General features: G+C 30.5%; 2 protein-coding genes and 1 long non-coding RNA gene across 5 annotated transcripts in view; 1 reads left to right on the top strand and 2 right to left on the bottom strand.

The window, feature by feature from the left end:
* Positions 1–569, bottom strand: part of LOC146999403 (uncharacterized) — a 131,281-nt gene extending 130,712 nt beyond the window's left edge. The window contains exon 1 of the long non-coding RNA XR_015042995.1: positions 451–569. This is a non-coding gene — a long non-coding RNA (uncharacterized LOC146999403). The remainder of the gene's footprint in view (positions 1–450) is intronic.
* The window catches only part of LOC118202700 (endothelin-converting enzyme 2-like), a 161,579-nt gene extending 154,003 nt beyond the window's left edge, over positions 1–7,576 (top strand). The window contains exon 22 of one of the 2 annotated variants that reach the window (XM_085823470.1): positions 496–7,576. In XM_085823470.1, coding sequence (XP_085679596.1) covers positions 496–595 — 100 coding nt within the window. In that variant the 3' untranslated portion in view covers positions 596–7,576. The remainder of the gene's footprint in view (positions 1–495) is intronic. The other variant, XM_085823464.1, reaches the window with a different exon arrangement.
* A 3,533-nt stretch (positions 7,577–11,109) lies between these two features.
* Positions 11,110–21,407, bottom strand: part of AIMP3 (aaRS-interacting multifunctional protein 3) — a 61,872-nt gene continuing 51,574 nt past the window's right edge. For both annotated transcript variants that reach the window (XM_035374861.2, XM_035374860.2), the window contains 2 exons: positions 20,609–20,668; positions 11,110–11,251 (listed from right to left, as the gene is read on the bottom strand). In XM_035374861.2, the coding sequence (XP_035230752.1) occupies positions 11,180–11,251; positions 20,609–20,668 (132 nt within the window). In that variant the 3' untranslated portion in view covers positions 11,110–11,179. The remainder of the gene's footprint in view (positions 11,252–20,608; positions 20,669–21,407) is intronic.

Below are 21,407 nucleotides of genomic sequence, written 5' to 3'. Positions count from 1 at the left end.
TGTTCTTGCATCAGATACAATGGTAATGTTCTGTGTGAGAGTCGTTCATAAAGCCCAGTTTCAACTGCGAGTAAAATCACTCACGGCTGTGCATTCTCTATGGCTCATATCAACGTGATCTTCAACAGTATTATTACATTTGATACCACAGCCTATTCTGTTGACTTGTAGTAATGTTGTTACATAGCACACATGATTGCAATGGAACCACTATTTAGGGTTCAAAATCTGAGTTTCTACTATAACTACACCAATAAATAGGTAGAACTGACGCTCGCAACCATTACTTTTTTAATGATAATTCTTTAACTGAAGAAAATTTGAGCTATGCAGTGCTTACATATGTGGAATAGGAGGTATTTAAAAATGTTAACTGGATGATCCTGACAAGTCTATATACGATCAAATAATTAAAATTTTCTTCCGATCAGTTATTCTCATTAATCATACTTATGCTTTTGATCCATTGAAATACTGATTTTTGTTTATTTTCAGAGTTAACGGTGCTGTTTCAAACATGCCAGACTTCAGAGATGTGTTCAATTGTCCTGCAGGAAGTGCGATGAATCCTGAAATTAAATGTAACCTTTTATGAAGAAGAAAAAAACAAAATGTCAAAATTTTAGAAAATCTGAAATCTTTTGTAGATTGTATTAGTTTTTCTCTTATAAACACCAGTTTTAAGGGATCCCCCAAAAGAAAATCAGATTTATATTCAAACTTATCGAGAAATTTCATTTGATCTTAAATATCTTATACAGTCAAAAGTCGTTAATCCGGACTCGTCGGGACTTCGGCGATTCCGGATTATCGATTTTTCCGGATTATAGATCATCAGTTTAAATCTCGTAAGATGGCATGCAGAAATTCTAAAATTAAAAATATGAAACCGTAATTTATGAAATAAAGAACAATTATGATTTAAAGGGTATCAAAATTTACCAAAAAAAAACCTTAATATTTATTTGTTTACTTTATTAAACATTTCTTTCAATGTAAGTTGTTTAAGTTGCTTCGTTTTATGTGATAATACTTTCACTTTAATTCTATAAACAGACATAATTTCTTGTTCAGTTACAAAGTTCCGCTGTTCAAGTCCCGTTAATTGCTGTGCCGAGAATACCGACTAACTTGTCAATCGAAATTTTTTCGTTTTCACTAACCTCTCTGTCACATTCTTCATGTCTTTATCCATTTTATGCAGCAATTCCACTTTTTGTTTGTTGGACATCAAAACATACTTTCGTTTTGTAGATCCTTTGGAAGTTCCAGCATCGGAAATTCTATTTGACATAATCGAAAGTTCAAGTTTACTTTTATAAAATTGCTCTTACAGTCTGCAAAAAATAATAAGCGGGATCCAATTCGAAGATTAAGGAACAACGCAATCATTAACATTAACTGAAATAGATAATTAGATAATTTTAGTTTACACCATCCGTTATACATTAAACGCGCAGGCAAAAACGTATTTTGCACTTGCGCACACGCATATGCGCAGTAGTCAAGGTCTCAAGCGCACGCATAAAACGCCTGTGCGCATGTGCCAACGCGGCGCATGCGCAGAAAGTTTTTAGCTTTAAGGTCCGGATTATAGATCATTTCGGATTATGGGTGTCCGAATTAACGACTTTTCACTGTATTGCTATAATGACACATTTCGTACAGTGATTATCAGATTTTTTCTCCTAAAAGAAATTCAAATAATTCTTGGAGTTCAAGGAGAATTGTAATAAATCACCACGCAGAAATATAGTTCTTTTAGAAGTGAACTACTAAAGGATTGGTGGTTATTATGTATATGTGGATTATGATTGATTTCATTAATTCTGTTTAGTTTCAGACAAGACATTCTTGCTTAAGATATTAGAATATAATTTGTGAATAGTTAAAGTTCTAATTTATTTTACAGTACCTATAAAGGTAAGAAAAGTGAATGACAATTTTAAATTGCTATAATGATATCTATTTAAATTAAATTTTAAATGTAGCATTTATTGTTGTCTGATATCACGAAGTGGGATTAACAAAAATGTTTCAGTTACTTATTTTCAAATCTCCGATATGGTACTCATAAACAGCAACATACGAAAATTAATTTAATTTGAATGCAAAGATATAACTCAGCCACTAATATTAAAACTAATCAATAATTACCTCATTGCATTTTGCTTACACTCTGCTGCACCAATTTAATTGCTTTCATAACTACAAGAAGTGAAATGTAGCTAAAAAATGTATTAGATAACATAAACTTCATTAACATTAGCCACTGCTATTTTCAGAATATCAATAACTTCAGTACTTAAATCAGTAAATGAACAGTCAAGATTATGCATATTAACTCATGTCCAGCAAATGAGATTCTAAATCTCATCTTTAATAGATACAAAATCATCCACCAAAATACATGCCAGCTATTCTTAGTTTCACTGCCACAGCTTCACCCACTTTTTTTAACTTGACCTAATTTGTATTCTGGTGAAGCTAATAGAAGTAAAAAGTAAGCAAAAGAACTAAATTAAAATTTAAACTGTTAGCAAGTTTAGCTGGAAAGTAAACAAGTTTTGATAGATAAATACTTAATGAAACTAAATTACAGATTACTCTAGAAAAGAAGATAAATCTGACACATCATTCTACAGGAGCAGAACTGCATTATGCTACTGGTCAAATATTTCGGTTAATAATCAACCTTAATTAATAAATCACCACGCCAACAATAACCAACCTTAATTAATAAATCACCACGCAGAAATATAGTTCTTTTAGAAGTGAACTAGTAAATGATTGGTGGTTATTATGTATATGTGGATTATGATTGATTTCATTAATTCTGTTTAGTTTCAGACAAGACATTCTTGCTTAAGATATTAGAATATAATTTGTGAATAGTTAAAGTTCTAATTTATTTTACAGTACCTATAAAGGTAAGAAAAGTGAATGACAATTTTATAATGCTATAATGATATCTATTTAAATTAAATTTTAAATGTAGCATTTATTGTTGTCTGATATCACGAAGTGGGATTAACAAAAATGTTTCAGTTACTTATTTTCAAATCTCCGATATGGTACTCATAAACAGCAACATACGAAAATCAACCTTACTCATTAGAAAGTTTTCAGTCTCCTAATTGATGCAAATAGCTTAACCAACATATAAACTTCTAGTTCGAAAATATTTTAAACTACAGTCTGCACGTTTCTACATTACTTTGTCCACTTCTAGAACCGTAAAAGCAGACAGATGACTTATTGCAGTGTCTTAACATAATAAATACAAACTCAGACAAAAGTTTAAAATAAAACATTTTATTAGCATGCCAGCCTCATAGTTACACAAACTCTTAAAAATATAATAGAATATTTGCATAAAATTCAGAACAAATGTTCAAGTCAAATTAAAATATTAAATAATGTAAACATTAGCCTATTAAGCTTTGGCTCAGCCTAAATATTTTCTCAAAGGAATGGTGGATACTGAAACTACAGCTGATAAATCAGTTTAGTAGCAAACAGGGTAAATGGCTAGCAACAGTAGCATCTCCATTCTGCAGGGCTAACGCTTCATGCATGCACAGCAATATGATTCACCAGCATAATAGGCTGGCGTCTGTTATACACTTTTGGCGATTAATTGTTTCATTAAATATTTTCACTGCTAGAGTTAACCCTGACTTACGGGTTTACTTGTGACTTATATTTAGTGTGATTATTATTTATAAATTTGAGTTTCTAAACTAAAAGATTTTTGTGAATTTGTATATGTAGACTAAAAAGTTCTTCAGCATAAGCAACACCCATTTTCTCTCGCTACTTTCAGCTACTGACAGAATACTTGAAATTTTATTTCACAAGAATATTTTGAAGAGATGATAAAAATTGTATAGAAATGTACTAATTATGATTTGTAAAAGGGCAACTCACATTATTTAACAAAGCTATGTTGATTATGAAAAGTACAAAAGAAACTGATATTGTTAATCAAATTGGAAAAAATTGTGAAGAAAAATGGATGCAAAATTTCAGTCATTTCAAAGAAAACACATTTCATTGCACAGTGCCATTTAAATGATAGAATACATTTTCAAGCATGTGAGCCACACTGGCAGCAATCAAAAGAATATTACCAATTATGAACACCATAAAAAAATGAAGAAAGAAGTAAACTGGCTGAATCAACAGTAAAAGCTTTACTAATCTATAAAATTAGTAGCCAACTAAATTGCAGTGAATTTTCCGATACTGTTCAAAATAACAAAGTTCACACTAGTGATAAAAACACTAGACACTAATGGTAAATACTACTAATATATTGAGTTACTAAAAATTTATTTTAACTCATTGTTATTTTTTGTTAATAAATTCTTTATTTAGGCTTTTTCAATCCTTCTTTATTTTCCTTTTTTCTTAGCAGTTGCTTTTTCAGTTTTTATTTTCTGTGCAAGTATTTTTCAAAATTTTTCTGGTTTGAGCAAAAAATATTGCAGGATTGATGAAGAATAAAGTGTATGTGTTTTAGTCAACAAGAAGAAAATATAGATATATAACATAGAAGAAAATATGGATATATAGATATAAAAATTGCAATAGAAAAAAAATTGAAAAATGAGTTTCAATTAATTGATTATGGCAAAGCACTTAACAATTCAATTTGGATGAGAGATGCCTTTCTGAAAAAATTATGAATTCAAATAAATTTCAAAAAAAAATTATAACAACAAATATAGGATGGAATATCAAACAAAAATACATTAGGAAATAAATATGAAATAAGGTTAAGTGAAGCGTTACAGAAACCTACAGTATTAATTTAAAGCAATTCAAAAAAATCAACACGACAACAAAGAAAAGCGTCTATTTTGAAAAAAGAACAGCTTAGGCTTCCGCATAAGTCTCGAGTAAATAAATTCCATATTTCTGGGCTTATTTGAATAACAAATCAGTAATTCTTAATGCAAACAGTGCTGAATATTTATCTTTTGGAATATGAATACTTTTAAACATTTATTTTTTGTATACGGATAAAAAAACACAGCACACAAAATTCGCTGCAATTTACAATGCATGCCTAAAGTCTACATTTATCGCCAATCGACAAAGGTTGCTGAGCTGAAAAAATGTGTATTTCGCGTGCGTGAAGCATAAGGCCTGCAGAAGAGTTTCTACTGCTAGCAACAGCTGCCAAAGGCTCTCTCTCAAACTAAAAAATCTGACGCTAATAGTACATTAATTAATGGCATCCTACTGGGAGTGGACGAAAGTAGAAGTGATAATAAAGACAAAATAATAAAGTAATCATGCTATTATTATTCCAAAAATATATACAGAATGTAAAGCAGCTGGACATAGAGGGACCAATTCAGTTAACCTCAAAAATTTCATTAGAATTGCATCTACCTGGAAATGATTTTAGACATACTATCTGAATGCAAGGCATTTTCCTGTTAGTCTCAATTGTAGGTCAGATGTTAAACAATCTTACACCTAAATGGAACAAAATACCTCTCATTATTCACTTTAATGGACTTAATATTGTACAAGGTCTATAATGATGTTCATTTAAAAAATTAATGTTGTTTTTATGTTCAATTATACCTGTTGCATTAAATGGCCAAAAAAGTTGTTTCAGCCAGAGTGTAATTATGGAATATCTCAGAATTCCAAATTAGCCTGCCCTTGTTTAAAATAGATTAAGAATAATAACTTAATTTTGAATAACTTCATTTTAAGTACAAGAGGTTATTTCAAGACAGTGAATGTAATGGAGTAGTTTATGTTTCATATTGTGATGTTTACTTGTAGTAAAATAGTTCTGTATATTTATCTGTTATCTGAACTTTTAGATACATCAGTGGTCATTCATTGAAAACTGTTTGTTATACAGTCAAAAGTCGTTAATCCGGACTCGTCGGGACTTCGGCGATTCCGGATTATAGATCATCAGTTTAAATCTGGTAAGATGGCATGCAGAAATTACAAAATTAAAAATATGAAACCGTAGTTTATGAAATAAAAGAACAATTATGATCTAAAGGATATCAAAATTTACAAAAAGAAAAAGCTTAATATTTATTTGTTTACTTTATTAAACATTTCTTTCAATGTAAGTTCCTTCGTTTCATGTGATAATACTTTCTCTTTAATTCTATTAAACAGACATAATTTCTTGTTTAGTTACAAAGTTCCGCTGTTTAAGTCCTATAATTGCTGTGTTGAGAATACCAACTAATTTGTCAATCGAAATGTTTTCGTTTTCAATAACCTCTGGGTCACTTTCTTCACTATCGGAAGCGAATTATAATGACAAGGAACTTGATTTAAATCATATCAAAGACGGAGTACATCGAGATGAAATACTACACTTAGTAAGGAATTATAAGCCAAATAAAATATAAAACATCTGCTCTGAAAATAAGGATAGTGCTGACAGATCAACTTCCAATCCCTGGCGTGAAATTGATAAACAGATTTCGGATTTCAAAACATACTTTCGCTTTGTAGATACAAATTACATATTAGTAAATATATATCGGAAATTCTATTTGACATAATCGAAAGTTCAAGCTTACTTTTATGAAATTGCTCTAACAGTCTGCAAAAAATAATAAGCCGGATCCAATTCGAAGATTAAAGAACAACGCAATCTGCAACATTAACTGAATTTTATCTTAGCTTATACCTCCGTTACACATTAAACGCGCATGCGCACAAACATATCTGCAGACGTAAAGGTCTTACGCGCACTCTTAAACGCCTGTGCGCATGCGTGAACGCGACGCATGCGCAGAAAGTTTGTAGCTTTGAGGTCTGGATTAACGACTTTTGACTGTATTTACTTGGACCTTTTGAAAAATTTAAGAGAATTCATAAAAAAGCACTAATTTCGGAAGTTATTTTAATTGTAATAACATTAAATCAATATTTATAATCAAAGTGTTGTGTATTACTTGGTGGTAGAGCGATTAAAAATAAATTAAAAGGAGACACACAAAAAATAAATAAATAAATCTCAGTAAGAGTAAAACTTTCTCGGTTACAACTATTTGGGATGCAAGATTTAAAAAAGACTTGCTTCAGTAAAGACAAAGCTCATGATTAAATGGCAAAAATATTGTATTCTCCTTTTTAAAAAAATTCTCTTTGAAATTTTTCTTAAAGAAAGTGCATGGTTATTATAAACATGAATGCAGATCTTTACATGATGAAAATTGAAATTATGTTCATAAAGATACATAAATTCTTTTGGGATTGTAATGTCGAAGTAGCCTGCACTTCATGTAAATAGGATGTATAGTGTAATTTAACAATTCCTTATTATACTCTAGAAAATTTCTCTTAACTTTTTTTTACTAAGCCTCCCAGATGGTATAGTGGTTAGGGAAGCTGACTGCGATACCAAAGGGCCCTTGGTTTAAAAAAAAAGAAAACCCCTTTTCTAGTAATTATTTTGTTTTAATTATATAATAATAACCCATAGAAATACTGTCTTACATAAAGTCTGAACAAAAATATATTTTTATATAAGATACTGGAAATGATCACTCTTTTTCAATATACAAATCAACATGATGCTATTTTTTTCTTGAGACTTTGTTCAAAGTATAGATTAGGAAAGTAAACTTTTGGCTTTTTATCATGATGTTCTACAGATCTTTCAATTTTTAAATCACTTCTAACACACCAAACCTGTGTTCTTGCATAAAACTCATGATGACAGCACTTTCTTCCCACCTGCTATTCACCATATTTGTTATTCTGCCTTGCAATACACATGACCACTTCACCAAATGTTTATCCCATTTTACCCAAACTGCAGTTCTCACCAACATTTTCCATTATTAAAGTAATAAATAATATTTACAGAAAAAAATATCTGGGAACTTCTGAATTGCACTGTGCAGTAAGATGACCAATTAAGTTTTATTCAAGTAAGTAGAGTATGTATTCAAGTAAGTAGAGTATACAATAACTATTTTTTAATATATGTTAGAAATATATTAAAAATTCTCCTTCATACATTTAAATCACATACATATATACATAAATTTCAGACTAACATGACTTATATTCAAATATTAAATATATTTCCTATTATATTCTCAATACTGCTGTTCACAAATATTTTAATCTTATGTTTTAAAATTCACACACTTCTAACAGTTGATAAATAAGTTTGAATTTTCTTTGAATTAAGATTTCTTTGAATTTTCGTTGAATTAAGTCATTAAGTAATATTATTAATTAATGAAAAAATAATTTCTTATCAACTACTGGCCCCAGAAATAAAAAATGTAACATTACAGTACCAAATATTATCCCCCCCTCTCCCCGTAATACTTAATTACCTGCATAATCAAATATTTATATGAGTAACTTACAGTAAAAAAAAATCATCATTTTCTTGGAAAAGCAAATGCAGTTGATTATCTAAAGTTATCTAAAATGGTAGTGAAATATCCTTCTCAACAAGCTAGTAACATACAGAGTTAACAGGCTGTTTTTAGAAGTGGGTAGTATACTTCATGTAAAGGCCTCTTTACATGAAGTATACTACCCACTTCTAAAAACCACAAGAGATTTTCCCAAAAAATACTAAACAATTACTATTTTTATATCATAATTTAAAGATGACCAAATAAAAGCTTTGAAACATTATGTTACACTGAAAAATCAGAAAATCAACAAATTTAAATTAAGGGAAAAGGAATTTTTTAAAACTTAATATTGAAATAAAATACTGTTTTAAAATATTAAAAATTCAGTAGAGACCTGGAAATAATTTTTTTTGGCAGATATTTGATTCACCAAATTTTTGGTAAAACAATAATACCCAACTAGAGCCAAATATTCCTCATGTAACTCGATATGCCAGATGATTTATATTTTCTTGATATTCATTACATTTCTAGGCCATAATGCTAAAAATAACAGAATGCTATAATGTTCTCTTTCTCATACCCATTAAAGTCAAAATTTCTGACAGTTTCACCTAAAACTTCCTAACCATGATGAAATTCCTTTGATGCAGAACATAAACATTATTTCAGGCTATTCCTAACACATGTAATTATGGAAACACTCCCCCCCCCAAAAAAAAAGAAGAGGAATTAAATAAATCTGACCACAGATATCTACAGTTCCCAGCCATCACATTACTTGTGATATGAGCAATCAGCCTTGAAAAAAATTAAGACAAGCAGCAAACCAGTAAAAATAAACAAATGTGATATAGTTGTCAAATAATAATATAAGTTTGTCATATCACTACTTAACTGAATACGTTCAATGAATCATCATAAAAATAAAACCTTACATATATATACATGTGTGTGTGTGTGTGTGTGTGTGTGTAAGGCTACACACACTGCTGGCCATCAAAATTGTAACACCATGAAGGAAAGCAAATATAAAAAAAGATATTTAATGTATGTAAACAGCATAGCATGAAGACAAAATGATTAAATTTGTAAGCAGTTTGGGGGTTTACAGGGGTGCATGCCAATTATGTTAGAAATATATTAAAAATTCTTCATACATTTAAATCACACATATATATATACACGCACATACATATATACATAAATTTCAGACTAACATGACTTATATTCAAATATTAAATATATTTCCTATTATATTCTCAATACTGCTGTACACAAATATTTTAATCTTATGTTTTAAAATTCACACACTTCTAACAGTTGATAAATAAGTTTGAATTTTCTCTTTAAGTCATTAAGTAATATTATTAATTAATGAAAAAATAGTTTATCAACTATTGGCCCCAGAAATAAAAAAATGTAATATTACAGTACCAAATATTATTCCCCCCTCTCCCCGTAATACTTAATTATATAAAATATACAAATGCCCATCTGGCTCCTAGTTTTTCGCAGGCCTAAATAAATAAAATGGAACATAAAACATAATTCTTCTTCTCAGCAAACACAAAAATCTAATTTTTCTTCATGTGATAACATTCATGAAATTAGAATACAGAAAACACCCAAATCATTAACAACTTAATGATAAATAAATTAATAAAAATTTCAGAAAAATAAATTTCTTAAAATTGTCCCAAAATTGCCCATTTTTACTGTTATAGAAAATAAAGTATATATGGAAATACATAGAGAAATTACTATTACCTCTATGTTGGCATTTCACAAGTAACATGCATTAAAGTAAAGTGAGACACATGTTAAACCCAGCTTACATTCAATATGTCCTTTGGAATTCCCCCTATCTTTATATATTGAATTACCAATGCTGCTGTCTTTTACACAACTAGCAGTTGCATTTTCAAATTTTACCTGCATTTCATGCAATTTTCAGCTCTGTAAAGTACAAAGCATTACATTTTACCCTATCAGCTATTTAGAGAAGTAATTTTTTAGGCCAAACACAACTTCCAAACAAATAAACCTGTGTCTAAAAGCTTAGATAATCATGCTTTGCGTATGGTATGGCATTGTCTATTTTGAGCTCTCGGAAATAAATCATGCTATTAATTCTGATATATACAGGTATCAACTTGAGTGTCTGCATCAGACTTTGCTTATCAAACACCAGTAATGATCAGTAGAAGAGGAGTAATCCTGCAGCAAGGCAATGCCAACCATATTATGCAAGAATGACTAAACAAAAAATCCAGAAGTTTAAATCCTATATTCTTCCTCATCCAACATATTCAATGAATATCATCTTATCAGACTAACTGCTTCCATGCAGTATTTTCAAAAAAATAAAATATTTAAAGATTGGAATGATGTCCATCATGCAGTCTCTTAGCTTTTCAATTTGAAACCAAATGATTTCTTCTAGAAGGATGGTATTATGAAGCCGCCAGAAAGATGGGAGAGTGTTAGAGGACGGGACACAATATATCGATGAATAAAACTTTCCTTAAAAATTATAATTTCTCTCTTCATAACCTCATATTTAATGCTGAAATTATATTTTATTTATATAAAATTTGTTGCAAGTATACCAGCTTTACATAGCGAGTTTCATACCTTCAAATGGTTTATGAGTAAACCACGTCAAACAAAAGTTAATACTGGAAATGAATGAATGAGTGTAGTCAATGAGTAAAGAATTAAAAAATCTGATTTAAAACAAGATCACGTTTAATAACACAGATTTGCTTCAATAAATAAATAAAATTTAAGTTGACTTATGTATACAGTCTAGTTTTAGTAAAATATATCTTCGGGTACAATTCATTTTCGTCAATTGTTGACTGCACCTAATGTAAATAAACAAAACAAATAAAATGATATTTTAAGCAAGCTTTTTTAAAGAAATATAAATACATAAATCATTACTGGGAAATTTTATCATGAACACACAGATAATTTTTACTTAAATAACTATAAATTACTTTTCATGCCCAGAGTACAGTTTAGTAGAATCTCTAAAGGCAATAAATAAAACTGAAAATAATATGCCATTTTTAAATCACTGTTTGCTTTTAGCAGATTTTTCTTAAGAAAGAAACTTATAGTTATGCTGTTTTAAAAAGCAAACACTAAATCCTATTTATATGTTAAAGTCATACAGCTACGAAAAGTAGTTCATGTATTAATTGTTCAATGGAATACTCGAGGAGAAAATTTTTATACAAAGTTAGCAAAGGAAAACAAATTGCCTAAACACAGCAAACTTATGTTTCAACATATAACTCAATACTTCTTCAGAATTCCAGCAAATTTCAGACAATCACAAAATTATATAATTATGTGGGGCTTCAAACTTCGTTCGGATGTACACACAAAAAAGAAGGGGGGCAGAGGATAGCTCTACACTGACTACCAATAAGTATTTAGACACCTGTGATAGAAAAGAAAAACTAACTTTATTCAAAATCAATAGTTGGTAGAGCCTTCACGAGAGGTAATTACAGTGTGAACCCTCCAGGGCATACTTTCCACAAGTCTTTGTATGACAGCTGGTGGTATTTTCTTCCACTTGGCTTGGAGAAGACATAGAAGTTCCTTCACCGATTTTGCATGGGTAGTGCACCCCTGAATTCGGCGATGCAGCTCGACCCAGAGGTTCTTGATAGGGTTCAGGTCTGGACTCTGGGCAGGCCAGTTCATTCAATGAACTCCATTGGCACCATACCAAGGCTTGGTTAATGTCGAAACATGACAACTGGCATTGTCGTCCTGAAAGTAACAGGGATCCAACCCGTAAAACTGTCACACCGTAGGAAGCACATTGTCATCCAAAATAGTGCAGTAGGCATCGGAGTTGAGCTTACCATGAATGGGGACCAAGGGTCCCAGCCCATACCAGGAGAAACACCCCCAAACCATAATTCCACCTCCGCCGAACTTGACTGTTGGCACAATGCATTTTGGCAGGAGATGTTCTCCAGGTAGATGTCAGACCCAGACCCTGCCATCCGAACGGTAAAGGGTGAACCTTGATTCGTCACTCCAAAGAACCCGTTTCCACTGATCTACGGTCCAATTTCGATGTGCTTTGCATCACATTAACCGAGCAGCGCGGTTGGACTTTGTGATCAAAGTCTTATGGGCAGCAGCACGACCATGAAAACCAAGCAGATGTGCTTGCTTATGAATGGTATTCATTGAAACAATACTTCAAGATGCCTGTTAAAACTCCTCGTGGATGAGGGCCAACGGTTGGGTGCGGTTCTTCTGAATTTATCTGGACAGCACTCATCGATCTCTATCTCCCAGTTTCGTTCGTCTGCCGACTCGGTGGCACATTCCGACAATCACCGCTCACCTTCCACATCTTAATCACATAGGCCACTGTCAATTTTGGGTACTTCAGATCGCTAGATTTGTCCCTTAAGGATCGGCCACATTTCTGATACCCGATAACTATACGTTTCTCGAAATCAGAGAGCTTCGAACTGCGAGGCATCTTGCATGCGACTAAAGCCGATACTGTTTCCTACACGATATATACCGGCGGAGTCCGTGACGTATCTTAGGACCGCAGATATTGTCATTTGCATAGGTGTCCAAATACTTATTGGTAGTCAGTGTATGTCTCCCATTCCACTCGGCCAATTGACCAAATTCAACTTGCATTTTCTATATCTCGAAAGTGCAACTTGGGTTATATACAGAGCATTGTTCTAACATATGCATTTTGACATATTATCAGACTTTTTCTGAAATGACATATCAATTTTTTTCCATATTTCATTTCTATGTTGTGCTAATGTGCATAATTTTGTAAAAATCAATAGCAGCAGTTTTCTAAAATTAGCAGTCAAAATTTTAACCCGCAAAGTTAACTGAATTTCGCATATATTTAATAATATTGACCTTAACATTAAACATTTAAATTTAAATGCATATTATTATTTTGCATAATATTCACTTTAAAATTTATTTTCTAAGTTGAGTTATAATCTAAAGAAGTTTTACCATCATCTTAAATCAGATGTATTTACAGGCCCCTGCAAAACATTAAAATTTTTTATTGGAAATTTTGAAAGATATACAGTAACTTATATACTGGACTGGTGCATTTTGAAATTTGGCACATTTGTTATAAGTGATAAAAATGCCAAATGGGGTTTACACATGTTATTACAATCTTCAATCAATTGAGACAATTATTTTGAATCTTAAATTTCCAAATAAAATTTTACTGAAGATTATTCAGATGGAATTTCTTTATTTTCATTTTTATTAATAGTGTCTAATAAATAATTATTAATAATATATGAAAAGCAATTTATAAATAACATTAATCAAAAGTTGAATTTTTTTTTTTTCTTTCATAAGATTAAATTTTTAACATCGCCATTTGATTGTCTGCTATTTTACTAAATTCATTTGACATAAATATATATATATATATATACAGTCAAAAGTGTTTAATCCGGACTCGTCGGGACTTTGGCAATTCCGGATTATAGATCATCAGTTTAAATCTGGTAAGATGGCACGCAGAAATTATAAAATTAAAAATATGAAACCGTAATTTATGAAATAAAGAGCAATTATGATCTAAAGGTATCAAAATTTACAAAAAAAAGCTTTATATTTATTTGTTTACTTTATTAAACATTTCTTTCAACACGCGCATGCGTAAAGCATACATTACACATAGTCGAAATTAGACAATTGCAACCAGAAAACTATTTGATGTTTATTCGTGATATTTATAATGATGAGGAATTTGATTTAAATCATATCAAAGACGGAGTACATCGAGATGAAATACTACATTTAGTATGGAATTATAAGCCAAATAAAATAAAAACATCTGCCCTGAAGATAAGGATAGTGCTGACAGGTCAACTTCCAGTTCATTGCGCACCGCAATGTTTCCCCCCGCAGAGCAGCATGAAATTGATAAACATATTTCAGAATGATTAGAGAATCAAAGGATATGCCTTTATCCTTTTTTTTTTTTTTTTTTTCCCTTCAGCAATTCCACTTTTTTTTTAATGGACATCGAAACATGCTTTCGCTTTGTAGATCTTTTGGTAGCTACAGAATCGGAAATTCTTTTTGACATAATTGAAAGCTCAAGCTTACTTTTATAAAATTGCTCTAACAGTCTGCAAAAAGTAATAAGCCGGATCCAATTAGAAGATTAAGGAACAACGTAATCTGCAAAACTGACTGAAATAGATAATTTTAGTTTAGCTTATACCGTCCGTTATACATTTAACGCACATGAGTAAACATATTATGCGCATGCGTAAACGTATTATGTGCATGCGTAAAGGCATGCGTTAACACATTATGCGTTGACGCATGTGCAGAAAGTTTGTAGCTTTGAGGTCTGGATTATAGATCTTTCTGGATTATGGACGTCTGGATTAAAGAATTTTGACTATATATATAAGTAAAAAGAACAAACGAAAAATGCTTACTATTAGTATTGATTTTTATGTGCAAATATTCAAGTGTTTCTATTGTTTTTTACTCTATGTAACACATTTCATTGCGCCTTATTTTATTTATGTTAATAGTTTCATGGAATCACAGTATTTAAGCAACTTTTTAGCGTACAAACTAGGAATTTTCTTTTAATTATATATATATTAGCAGATTTGAAAATTGTGCATCTTATACGCATTCATTACTTCTGAGAAGGTCAAATAATATAGCAAAAATATTATGAATAAAACATGCTGTCCTCTGCTACAGAAATGTTTAATAGAGGCAAAATTTACTAGATGATTTTTACCTTCTTTTATGTAGCAAAAGTAATAAATAAAAATGATTCTAATGATGTTTTATGTCAAAACTTGTCTGTCCTATAATTTAGAACAAATACACTAAATTGTGATTTATCAAGATTGAATTGATAAGTACTGTTACATTTATTTTTATATTATTATTTTGGTTACATTTTCTGTTATATTAGAATTTATTGAAATTCTTCTTGCAAAATAATTTAAAAATTGTCTTTCTCTGTCGACATATAATTTTATTTCAATCAAAGTTCTAATACCTCTCTCTACTTCTACTTTTTCCATTGTCTCTGCCAAAAAAATACAAATTAAGTTTAACTAACAAGTGACAATCTAAGTTCAGAAAGACAGCACTGGTAATTCAACCACTGGTGCTGTGTCAATTACATTCCTCTCGCTTGGATAACTATACTGGCTTTCAGTTAAGATTCTAGTTTTCTTAATTTAGAAACCTCTCATAAATTAAGTTGATTAGTCATTTACATATGGCAAAGCACATGAAGGCGATCTGCCTAAAGGGAGGTATTCCTTCATGGAGGACTTTGCTACAGAAAAGTGGCTTGTATTCATGTTACACCAGGGTTTGTACACATTTCTGCACACGAAAATTAAGTACTTTTAGGGACCATTAGTGAAAAAAATTAAGGACCTATGAGCAAATAAAAACTGAATAAATTCTGTTAAAAATATTATCTATGCCTGAACTTCACTTTTGTAATACCATCCTAAAAATAAAATAGATCTGTAAGTAGGATGCATTATTATTAAATGTAACATAATTATTAATAAGTTTGAAAATAAAATAAACTTTATGAAATTTATCAAGTAGCATTAAACATTTTACAATTATAATATTTGGATATATTTGAAAGAAGATAAGTGACATTATATTTAAGATTTATTTTTACGTCTCATTTTTGTCTTTCTCAATCTAGAGATTTAGTAAATAGCAGGTAGATTTTATGTGAAGTGGCATAGGCTAAAATGAGAAGTAAAATCATAATCAACATGATTCACAACAAAAGACTGTCTGTTGTCTGCTTCCCTAATGAGACATCTGCTGATCAGAACAAACTTGAAAGGCCTGATGTAGGCAAAGTTGGCAAGCTTTCAAAGTTAGTAGGGTTCTGTCTGATGCAGTTAGTGTCGTCTGTGTGTAGAGTTCCAGGGGTTGTAACTTCATTAATGTACTTTAAGTTTCCAGTAAGCCACTAAAGCACCAGATGTGATAAGTTTGTTGCATTGCTTTAAGTCTCACTAGATGCAAAGAATGAATTTTACATGAATTTTTATAGTTTTGTGTTTTATCGTGTGACCACGGTAAGGATTAATGAAAGGCAATAATTCGCTTTAATATGCAGAGATAAATAGTTAGTTATAGATAATTACATTATGTAGTTAGACAATCTTAGTCATGGCCACTATTAAATTTTATTTATTTTAAAAAAGCCCTAATAAAATCAAAATCAAATAAAATTTCAGTTTAAAATATATGTAATTTATGGCATTGATTCTTAAACAATACTAGGAAAATTACACACCAATTGCTGCAAAACATTTATGTTTTGTAGAAACAACACTCAACAAAATATTTATGCATCTTTTTAATTTGAAGCCTTCCCAGACATTTTGGCTAATTTATACTGATTTCCTTCTCTTTAAGCATCTTTTTTAACCCTTTCCGGTGCAGTGTGTTTGGTGTGAACACACCAAAAATATTCCCTCTTTAGACACTGAAAATAATTGATAAATATCATGAAAACTACACTAATGGTTACTTTTAATTTCTTTTATGAATAATAGATGACAGCACCACACAAGCAAATCATTAACGTTGGGATATATTCTGTTTTTAAAGACACTGATTTTTTGAAAGAAATGTTTCAGATTTTTTTTTTTTTTTTAAATATAGAGAATCTTTGAAATCAATGAAAAAAATCTTTATATAACTTTGTTCATATGCTAATCTGCCTATTCTGTATTACTTTTAATTTTTATCTTTGAAATATTGCGTATAGTGAAGCCTTCAGTGTTTGGTGTGTTTGGACTGAACACACTGTACTGGTAGTGCCTGTCACGTGGAAGTGAGTCACAGAATCTGGTCTTGTGCTTCAAACACGGGGGAGGCTGAGAGCGCAGATTTATTTATATTTGTTTTTATTTTTTTTTTTCTGTTTTTGGTTTTGAAGAATACGGTGCTTTGTTTTCATGTAGCTATTTGATTTTCAGTGAGAGCGGACCCTTTTTTTTCTCTTCCTTTCATCGTGCGTAGTTTGCTTAGTTTTGATTTCTGTAGATTTTTATTTTTATATATATTTAATAATTATTTTTTTCTAGTCAATAATTAATTGTAAATATTATAGTATTTTAATTAATTTTCTTGTAAATTTTCAAATTGTGTAAATGGCTCGGAGAGGCCTCAGCATTGTCGAAGCAATGAGAGTTTCCTTTTTGGGGGGAGGTGTAGAGTAGCAGGCCTCCCCATGGTGCATCCTGGGTTATGCTAAGTCTGCTACAGAGATCACATTCTACTGTTTTTAAATCATAGACAAAGTATTTTACTGTAATACGTGCTTCACAGTAACGCTCACCTATTGCAGCTCGTGCAGCTCAATGTGTTCGCTTTGGAAACACCCACAAAATGGAAACGGTTTGTGCAATCTTTATAAATTATACCTGCATACTCTCCTAGGCCTAAATAGACTGCCTAAAAATTTTTTTGGTAAAATTGCAACTTTAAAGAGCAACGTGCCAGAAAGGGTTAACAATTAGAGATTTGTCTCAATGTGCAAATCAATGTTCTCACTAGTTTCTGCATGCTTTATCCCCTAACTTGTCAAACTCTCTATGATGTAAACTGTGAAAAAAAAAAGTTATAATATTTCCTGTTTTACTGGACCGATTGATGGTTTTCAAATTGTGTTTTTTATGTCATGAAAGCATGATATAAGCTATGTATTAGATTTATATATAGCATTGTTCAAATGTAGGTATTTTGACACAAAATCGGACTTTTTATGAAATGACATGCCTATTTTTTTCCATATTTCGATTCTAAGACTCAAACTATGCCCAACTGCCAAGTTTTGTCAAATCGCACAAGTAGTTTTTAAAAAATTAGCTCTCAAAATTTTAGCTCCTCAATGTTAATTCAATTTGGTATGTATTTATTAACATCTCTTTTTTTAGGAAACTTATTTGATTCCTTCCTATACAGTTTGAAATTTAGGTTCATTCCAAATAAAATTCACCCATTTTTATGATTTATTTTTAAAATTTCTATTTTTAAATAATTTTTATAAATTTTTCAAAAAACACTTTCGAGTTATAATTTAAAAAAATTTACAACCATCTTAAAGTAGATGCATTTCTAAGCATACCTGAAAAAAATTAGAGCTTTTTATTCAAAATTTCCGAAGATATACTTGAATTTATATATCGGTGTGTTTTGAAATTTCGCATATTTGTTGAATGTGATAATAACGAAAATGTGGTTTACGCACTTTGTTAAAATTATTTCAAAGTACGAACGATGCGACTTTTTTTCCCACTCATCCACAATGTAAAAAGGTAGGAACGATGTGGCTTTTTTTACGCTCCTGCACAATGGAAGGGAAAGGAAAATAGGTTGCCATATATTAAGTAGTTCGCCAAGTGAATTATTTTTGGCTCAAACTGAAAAAAAAAATGTGGAAAGTTAATTTTTAAATTTCTCCATAGATTTTGCACCAAATTTTACAAAATTTAATATTTAGGTATAATTTATAGAATCAAAATATGGGAATAAACTGGTATGTTATTTCAGAAAAAGTCCTATTTTATGTCAAAATACCTACATTAGAACAAAGCTGTATACAAATCTGATATATATCCTAAGTTATGCTTTCGAGACAGGGAAAATGCAATTTGAATTTTGTCAATCGGCCTAGTACAACGGGAGATATATAGAATTCCCCTTTTTTTTTTCACAGTGTACCTATGAGGGTTTACTTGATCTGGTAAAACTAAAATAATCTCAAACACCTGGGAGACGTGAAGCAAATTATCGCTATGCCCGAAAGTAACTACAAAGTCAGACAAAAGTTTAAATAGGCCTCTTAAAACTTAAAACATAACGACAGATTCTTATGCTAAGAGAAAATCACTTACAGCTCATGGTGATGTAATTGAACAAGAAGAGTCAAATTCAAACTAAAAATGTGGACTAATGGTCAAAGACTATACAATTAAATTTTAATTTAAGCTGGCTCAGTAACTCTATCATCATAACAAATTCAAATTCAAATGTTGGCAGTGATAATGCAAAGACGAATAATTGCAAATTATCAGAGCTGGAAGGAATTAATGCAGCGAGCAAGCGGTGATCATAAACACACTCTGTCTTACACAGCTGAATTTAGCAGAAATTGGCAAAAGATGAAAGAAATTGGCAAAAGATGAAAAAAATTGGCATTTTATTTCAGAAAAAGTCCGATTTTATAAATCTAATATATATCCTAAGTTGCGCTTTCGACATATGAAAAACACAATTTGAATTTTGTCAATCGGCCTAGTAGAATGGGAGATATAGAACTGCCCCCCCTTTTTTGTGCAGTATACATGTTTTCAATACAAAGATTCAATAATTTATATACAGAATACCTTATGTCTAGTAAAAAGGCTACAGAATCCAGAACTCCTACTTGGAGAGCATTTATACTGAAAGAAAAAACCAATAATGATAAAAAATTTCATTCCATAAAAGAAGAATCAATTGTAAATCCACTGGCTCATAAGATTTATCATTTTCTCTTTACATGAATATCCCAAAATTCCGATTATAAAATTACCTTTGAAAAGAGTTTCACCCGACAGCTCTATTCATGTTTTCAGTTCAATGGTTATGTGGTGTCCTAAATACGCGTACTGTATTCTCATTCTAGAATATCACGCCAGCCTTGCACAGCTCTCTGTGTTGAACACAGAGAAAATTGGGATGAAGTTAAAAAATAATGTAATGGTGTTTTCCTTTATGGAAAAAATGTGGATCCTAATATTCTAAACATGGATGACTTTAACAATTCCTAATTTTTTTGTAAAATCTGCAGAAATTCTTGGAAAAATAATGTTTTAACAGAAAATATCTATAAGGTTCATTATATCTGATTTTCATACTCTTGGAGGTTTGCTTTAACAGCATTAATGTACAAGAAACTGGATGGGACTAAAAGGTTCATTCGTTATAAGTCGGGTTCGTTGCAGTAAGGTTTGATTATATATATAAAACAATCATAGAAATAATATTTTATCTAAAGCAATTCTAAGAATAATGTATTCTCAGTAAAAATATTCAGTTTTCTATAAATAAATAAAATTAATTGTGTACACTTAAACAAATAACCATAAAAGAAATTTATAAATAATTACCTGCCTAAACCACCTGGAGACATTAATATAAGACTCCTTTTCTTGGAATGTCATTTTGGACTAAGGGGGGAAAAATCATAGTTATTTAATTTTTTTGTGATTTATAAACACATATTTGTTTTTCATCCAATAGAAATAATACATAAATAACATTTGATCTACACACCTTTACTAAAAAAACGGTATTTGTTGGAAAATGTATATACACGACATTATTTCCTATGGAAACATTTAGGAAATGAATGTAGAACTGTTTCCATTTATTTCAGAGAACTTTAGTTTGACTCCAAATGGTAAAAACTGATCGAGATATTTAATTTTAAATTTTGAGAGCAAGTTTTCCGAAAATTAGGAATCGTACATAAATGAAAGAGTGAAATATTTAATTCTGTCTATAGCTAAAAATGAAGTGCCAGTTCAAGGAAAGGTTTCTGTTAGTTATAGATTAAGTGCTGAGCATTGGTATGCAGATTGTCATGAAAAGTTTTTATCAGTGCAAAACCTTTTTGAAAAGAGGACCTTTAATGTTATTTATATAAATATTAAAATAGAATAGAGAATAAAGTTTACCATTTGGAACTTTATTCTGCAATTTATGATTAATAGAGAAGTCAACAATAGCATTCAACTTTTTGATCTCTTAATTTCAAGAAACGGTGATATTCTTCAGACTACAATCTATCAAAAACCAATTGGCAATCTAGCAATAATGGCATATGGCTCTTTAATTTCATCCACATAAAAAAGGTACTTTTTATTTTTACATAAGTGATGCCAAAAATTTCTATTCTACAACAAA

The sequence above is a fragment of the Stegodyphus dumicola genome, chromosome 1, assembly GCF_044657685.1.
Source record: "Stegodyphus dumicola isolate Sdum_Otavi_A_Nest chromosome 1, ASM4465768v1".
Classification (NCBI taxonomy): Eukaryota; Metazoa; Arthropoda; class Arachnida; order Araneae; family Eresidae; genus Stegodyphus; species Stegodyphus dumicola.
Note: the sequence above shows the minus strand (reverse complement) of the source record. Positions and strands in the feature narration are given on the sequence as shown.